Here is a 7,514-nt window from a genome sequence, read left to right as displayed (position 1 = left end):
AGTCCTTCCTCGGGCATGGGTTTTATGTTTGTCGTTAGGATAATTTAGCTTAAGTAGTGTGTAAGCTTGGGGACTGATGACCTTAGCAGTTAAGTCCCATAAGATTTCACACACATTTCAACATTTTTGAACAAAGCACTCGATTTTTTTATGGAACTGAAAATGATGTAGCTATTTCTGTTACCGTAGGTGACTACTTTGTTTATCGCTACATCCAGTCCAGTTATATGACTAATATTTTTGCTCTACTCCTTTGTTTGGCGTGTTGTATGTTCTTTAGATGCAACTGAGAATGAGTAGTATCTGAAACATGTGGTGCAAATAAAAATACTTTAAAACACAGTTTGGTGGAACGATGTCATTTTTCATGTAAGAAGAGTGTCTCGGAAACAAATTTTGAACAAGTGGCCGTGAAAGAATTTGCGAACAGTAAATATCAATTTCAGTAAATTACATTAACTGTAGAACTGCAGCACTCATGTTGAAGAAATGATTGCAATCTGTCTGTAATTGGTAACGGTTAATTGCCTTACGCTTTCTGAAAAAAGAAGTGCGATTTACAGATCTGATCGTGTTTCATTGGCATACCTGTACACAGCTACTTCCATATTGTCAATTGCCCTCACAACTGTAAATGTAATTTAGATCAGTTTGCTTCGGAAGCCGTTGTCGACAAGACGTTGAACCCTGCACACAAGAGTAGGAATAGCTGCTGACTAATAAAAACCACATCGAGAGATATACTGGTGGTAAACAACAGCGCAGCACATCGGGCGAGAGGCCTTGATGCTGCAAGCTCTGGCATTGGCCCCGTGGACGGAGTAAGCTTGATGTGTGTACGCCCGACTGAGTGGCCAGTGAATGAGTGACAAATGCCTGGCACGTGACTTGGTCGCTAGCCGTGACAGTCAATGCAGATACAACATATCTTTACGAGGATACTCTGCGTTAGCCGAAGTCCGTCCTGTAGTGAACTTGTAAATGTACAAAGCGATCGTTTGTGCGGCCATTGCATATTTTCTTTACCTGGTGGCTGTGAGTGTACGTTTATGTGTGTTTGAGGGGGAGAGGGGCAGGGGGAAGACAGGTAAGACTCCGAGGTCTGCTAAGAGTTTCTACTTGGAGTTTCATTATGAAAACAGACGGAAGATAAGACTTGTTGCCTTAATGCACTGCGAACATGAGATTAATTTTAAGGGGATAGAAATACAAGAGTTGATTTTGGGCGTGTTATCAAAGAAAGGTGTCGAAAGAACACGTATCTCTTTCGGTTACGATCCTTCCAGGTTTTCTTTTTAGTCTCCTTGTTACGATTTTAGTGTGTTGCTTATAATCAAGAGACCTCCTGTTGTTCTCACATTTAGCGGATCCTCCTTTCGTTGGCAGGAGTAGAATGTTACACGAAATGTGGTGGTAATAATTTTGTTTTCAGATTTTCACACTGAAGAGCAAAGAAACTGATAGCGGGCCGGAGTGACCGAGCAGTTCTAGGCGCTACAGTCTGGAACCACACGACCGCTACGGTCGCAGGTTCGAATCCTGCCTCGGGCATGGCTGTGTGTGATGTCCTTAGGTTAGTTAGGTTCAAGTAGTTCTAAGTTCTAGGGGACTGATGATCTCAGAAGTTAAGTCCCATAGTGCTCACTGTGGTGTCACCGCCAGACACCACACTTGCTAGGTGGTAGCCTTTATATCGGCCGCGGTCCGGTAGTATATGTCGGACCCACTATCAGTGATTGCAGACCGAGCGCCGCCACACGGCAGGTCTAGAGAGACTTCCTAGCACTCGCCCCAGTTGTACAGCCGACTTTGCTAGCGATGGTTCACTGAATACGCTCTCATTTGCCGAGACGATAGTTAGCATAGCCTTAAGCTGCGTCATTTGCTACGACCTAGCAAGGCGCCATTATCAGTTACTATTGAGATTGTAAATCATGTATCGCGAAAACCGACGTTCGTCATTAATGGATTAAAGTTAAGTATTCCACCAGCTACGTCCGTTGTTTCTAAATTCTAATTTCCTTTCCTGTTCCAGACTTCACGCCAGCCTGCGTGAACTAAATCGCGTGCCTTTCGACCTCCTCTAGTAACACGGTGTTGGCTCTCCTGCCAACCACAACATTGGCGACGAGGCAAAACCGCGTTCTTATCGATATTGCCCTGAATTACTTGTGTAATGGCTTCGCCACAATCTCCAGACGTACTGTCCAAATTTTATCGCTTACAGAATCAGCAGACGCAGGCCTTACTGGATGCCCTTGGACAGCTCGTCCAGGGTCAACGTGCGATGCAAAACGATGCGGCAGCAGCCGCTTCACCGCTAAAGCAGCCACAACACGCTGTTGCACCAACTTTTCGACCTTTTGATGCTGCACTGTAAAGCTGGAGGGAGTGGTCACGCCAATTTGGATTCCATCTCGCCGTCTACAGAATTCAAGGTAACGAGCGGCCATCTTTTTTGGTATCATCCGTCGGGGTACAAACGTACCGTGTGATAGTCAAATTATTTCCCCGCCGCGACGTAGCAACTCTGTCCTACGAAGAAATTTTGTCTGCATTAGATGCATATTTCAAGGAATCAGTCAATGTAGTTGCGAAAAGGTGTACCTTCTTTCGTACAAAACGTACGGCGGGTCAGACTAATCGGGAGTGGGTTGCATCCTTGCAAGGCCTTATTGGGGATTGCGCTTTTGAGTGTCAATGTGGACTCCCTTATTCAGATACTATGGTACGTGATGCATTTGCACAGAACGTTTCTGATGTTCGTATAAGGGAACTGATTTTGGAACTAGTAAATCCCTCCCTTCACCAAGTGATGGACATATTGGATCGGCAGGACACACTTGACTTTGCTCAGGAATCATTTGAAACTTCGCCAGCAGTGTGTCAGATTAACCGGCCCGCCGGGCGAGCTGCACGGAACAGTAAACAGCCCTCGCGCCCGGGCGCGCCGCTGCCGCCAGGCTCTCAGCCACGTGTGCCGCGCCGGCAAGCAAATGCAGTGATCAAATCATGCCTGCGGTGTGTTACTAAACATTCGTGTGAGAATTGCCCGTCACGCCAAACTATATGCTTTTATTGTAATAAAAAATGACATGTTCAGAGTGTTTGCCAGAAAAAGCTCAGATCGGAAGCTCAAAACCGTTCCAGGTGCTGTGCTTCGCGCCGGAATCGGAATCGAACCAAGGATACTCAGGCTCGCGAGACTTCGCCCATGGAAATTCATGTAGTTCATTCCACTACGCCCAGTGCCACTCTCTCTTACAGTGACTGTGTTCGTCCCAGAAATAGTGTGCGTCGACATCGCCGGAACTCCCGTCAAGTAGCAAGTGATTATGTGCCAGTGTCAGTTCACGTTGTACGAGACAGTCGCTCTTGTCGTCAGCAGGACAATAAACTTTTTGTAGACTTGGACATTAACGGCAAAGTGATACCATTCCAGCTCGATACCGGAGCTGCAGTTTCACTGATCAATCAAGACACTTACAAACTGCTGGGCACACCTCCGTTGCGTGCCGCAAATGTTAAGTGAACTAGCTATTCAGGTCAAGCGATCCCTGTGTTAGGAAAGTGCAGCCTTCTTGCAACATACAAAGGACAAACAAAACTTGTGTCATTTTGCGTCCTTCGTTCTTCTTCTGCAGTGAACTTGTTTGGTTTCGATTTATTTCAGTTGTTTAGCTTGTCTATAGTAAATCAGGTCCTATCAGTGAACCAGACTGTGCCTTCGGACTGTGTTTCTCGTCTATGTGAAGAATTTGCAGACATTTTTGCACCGGGACACGATTTCGCTAAGAACTATAAAGCACATTTGGAACTGAACGTAAACGCGCAACCGAAATTTTTTAGAGCGCGCAATGTTCCCCATGCATTGCTTGATGAGGTCATAAAAACATTACACGATTTGGAATCACAAGGTGTAATTGAACGTGTGCAGGCTTCTCTCTGGGCATCACCCTTAGTAATTTTGCCAAAACCTTTCGGAAAGTTGAGACTTTTTGTGGACCTCAAGGCAACAGTGAATCCACAACTAGTAATTGCAACTTTTCCTTTACCCTGCCCGGAAGATCTTTTTGACCAACTGTGCCCGGGTACAAAGTATCCCAGCGCGTTTTGGTGGTAAACACGCATCTTGGTTTGTATTGATTCAAACGACTGCCATTCGTGTGTGCATCCGCCCCTACATTGTTTCAGCAATATCTAGAAATTGTTTGTGCGTCGGTCCCTACTGCAGCAAATTATCTGGACGATATTGTGATCTCCGGAAAGACGGAAGAAGAACATTTGGCCAATCTCAGAACATTATTTCAGGTCTTGCAACAAAATGGTCTTTGCTTGCGGAAGGACAAATGTGTGTTTTTTTGCTCGGGACTTGCCATACTTGGGACATGTACTCAATGCCCAAAGCATAGATCCCAGTCCAACGCACCTCCGTGCCATACAAGACTTGCCTTCGCCGCAGAATTTGAAGCAGCTACAGAGTGTGCTGGGAAAAATCAACTATTATCACAAATGTGTGCCGTATGCCTCTTCCATTTCAGCTCCGCTTCATCGCTTACGCCGTAAGGGTGTTCCGTTCGTCTGGACGACGGAATGCGAAGGCGCCTTTCGCCAGTTGAAATCGGCCTTGCTTTCCAGTACTAGTCTTACGCCATTCGATCCCCAGAAGCCCCTTTTGTTGATGGTGGATGCATCTGATTTCGGGATCGGTGCTGTGCTTGCGCACAAAGACGGATCGCACGATCGCCCTATTGCCTTTGCGTCCAAATTGCTCTCGTCTGCTCAAAGAAATTATTCACAGATCGAGAAAGAAGCATTAGCTCTCGTATTTGGTGTTACAAAGTTTCATGATTTCTTGTATGGTCGTCACTTTACCATAATCACAGACCACAAACCTTTGACATCGCTTTTTCATCCGACCAAGCCTGTACCTCCACGTACAGCGCAGAAATTCATTCGCTGGTCTATTTTCCTCTTGCAGTACCGCTACGATATCTTGTATCGGTCCACTGCTAAGCACGGAAACGCCGATACGTTGTCCCGCTTGCCTGTTGCTGAGGATAGGGCAGTCGATTCCTCCGAACTTGCTTGCATATTCATTGATGTGGAAACCGATGACGTGGTCGAATCGTTTCCGATTGATTTTCGTCGTGTAGCTACAGCCACAGCTGCCGACCCTGTCGTTGCTCCCGTTCTGCGTTTTGTTGCTACGCAATGGCCCTTGTCAAAGTCACTGATCGGGGACCCGTTGGTTCGCCGATTTTTTGCTCACATGGAGAGACTTTTTGTACGACGTGGTGTTTTGCTGTTGCATTCTGATAATGATCAGTCCAGGGTCGTGGTACCACGTTCGTTACAGTCCTCTGTCTTACAGCTTCTCCACCACGGACATTGAGGTATAGTGAGAAAGAAACAACTTGCTCGTCAGCACTGTACTGGGTTCGGAATCGATGCCGCGATTACAAATATGTGCTCTTCTTGCATGGTGTGTGCTGAACAACAATCAACACCACCGCGGAAATTCTTTGCATGGCCAAAAGCCACTTCCCCTTGGCAACACTTACACATCGATTTTGCTGGTCCATTCTGGACTGCTCGATGGTTGGTTGTGGTAGATTCATTCAGTAATTTGTTGTCCGGATGTCTTCCAGACGTTATCTGCCTCCGTCCAAGCGTTATCCGCTATCTTTTGCATTGAAGGTCTTCCGCAGACTATTGTTTCCGACAATTCATTCAGTAATTTGTTGTCCGGATGTCTTCCACGACGTTATCTGCCACCGTCCAAGCGTTATCCGCTATCTTTTGCACTGATGGTCTTCCGCAGACTATTGTTTCCGACAATGGCCCACAATTCATGTCTGCAGAATTTCAGTCATTCTGCAAGGCCAATAGTATTCAACATCTGACGACCGCGCCGTTTTCGCCACAGTCAAACGGTGCCGCTGAACGATTGGTCAGGACTATCAAGTCACAGATGTTGAAGTTGGAAGATTCGCATTCTCGGGAGGACGCGTTATTGCTCTTTTTGTCCTCGTATCGCTCTCAGCCCCGAGATGGTCGCTCGCCGCCTGAGTTGCTCCACGGTCGTCATCATCATCGAACCTTGATGTCTTTGCTACATCCGCCGCATCAGGTTCCTGTGCAGCGGCAGACACCTGCTTTTGCTCCAGGCGACGTTGTCTACTATCGCCACTATCGAGGTTCAAGGCGTTGGCTCGGAGGGCTCATTCTTCGCTGCCTGGGCCGCGCTATGTATCTGGTTTTGGGGGCCTCTGGTGAGGTGCGCCGGCATCTCAACCAGCTGTGCCTCTGTCGTCGCACGGGATCTGCCGCTCGACGTCTGCTTTCAGCGACGGTGCCGTCCGGTCAGCGCCCTGGGGACCCGTCTACTGGCTCGCCTCAGCCCCAGGTGTTACTGACGCTGCCTTCCATTTTGCCCCATGGCGACGCGCCGCCGCCACCGCCACCGCCGCCGCCGCCGCCGCCGCCGCCTGTTCTCCCGCCGGCTACGCCCGCAGTGGACGCATCGCTGCAACCGCCGGGCGCCCCCCTGGGTCACGCGCCGCCGATCGCTTGCCGTGACTAGTTGTCCTCCGACATGGAACTTTTGCCCGCCCGTCGGGTGCCCCGTCCCGATGGAAGTCGACCCTTCGGCCACTCCTGTCTATCTACGGGCGCATACAGCACATGTTGGCGTGCACCATAGAGCAGGTTTTCAGGCGTTTCCTAGCTCCCCGCGGTCCGGATGGCAGGGTGCGGGTGGCACAGCCTCGCCTATTGTTAGGCTCCCCACCTCATCGCATACGTCTACATGGGGTCCTCCCCACGGCGGGCGGAAGCCTTATGCCACAAACATACGCTGATTTGCGGGGGAGGAATGTGGTGTCACCGCCAGACACCACACTTGCTAGGTGGTAGCCTTTAAATCGGCCGCGGTCCGGTAGTATACGTCGGACCCGCGTGTCGCCACTATCAGTGATTGCAGACCGAGCGCCGCCACATGGCAGGTCTAGAGAGACTTCCTAGCACTCGCCCCAGTTGTACAGCCGACTTTGCTAGCGATGGTTCACTGAATAAATACGCTCTCATTTGCCGAGACGATAGTTAGCATAGCCTTAAGCTACGTCATTTGCTACGACTAGCAAGGCGCTATTATCAGTTACTATTGATATTGTAAATCACGTACCGTGAAAACCGACGTTCGTCATTAATGGATTAAAGTTAAGTATTCCACCAGCTACGTCCGTTGTTTCTAAATTCTAATTTCCTTCTCCTGTTCCACACCTCACGCCAGCCTGCGTGAACTAAATCGCGTGCCTTTCGACCTCCTCTAGTAACACGGTGTTGGCTCTCCTGCCAACCACAACACTCAGAGCCATTTGAAAGAAACTAATACAGGCATGCATGTTCAAATACAGATATGTAAACAAGCAGAATACGGCGCTGCGATCGGCAACGGCTACAAAAGACAAGTTTCTGTCGTAGTAGTTAGATCGATTTCTGTTGCTACAATG

At 48.5% G+C, this 7,514-nt stretch overlaps 1 protein-coding gene across 1 annotated transcript; it reads left to right on the top strand.

Annotated features, from left to right (window-relative positions):
* Positions 1-5,600: 5,600 nt before the first annotated feature.
* On the top strand, positions 5,601-7,240 carry LOC126354524 (uncharacterized protein K02A2.6-like). The gene is made up of 2 exons (XM_050004250.1): positions 5,601-5,631; positions 5,738-7,240. The coding sequence occupies exon 2, from the start codon at positions 5,753-5,755 to the stop codon at positions 6,584-6,586; it is 834 nt and encodes a 277-aa protein (XP_049860207.1). The 5' UTR covers positions 5,601-5,631; positions 5,738-5,752; the 3' UTR covers positions 6,587-7,240.
* The last annotated feature ends 274 nt before the right edge of the window (positions 7,241-7,514 follow it).

Source organism: Schistocerca gregaria, chromosome 3, assembly GCF_023897955.1.
Source record: "Schistocerca gregaria isolate iqSchGreg1 chromosome 3, iqSchGreg1.2, whole genome shotgun sequence".
Classification (NCBI taxonomy): domain Eukaryota; kingdom Metazoa; phylum Arthropoda; class Insecta; order Orthoptera; family Acrididae; genus Schistocerca; species Schistocerca gregaria.
The sequence above is the reverse complement of the archived record's forward strand: the minus strand, read 5'-3'. Positions and strand labels throughout refer to the sequence as shown.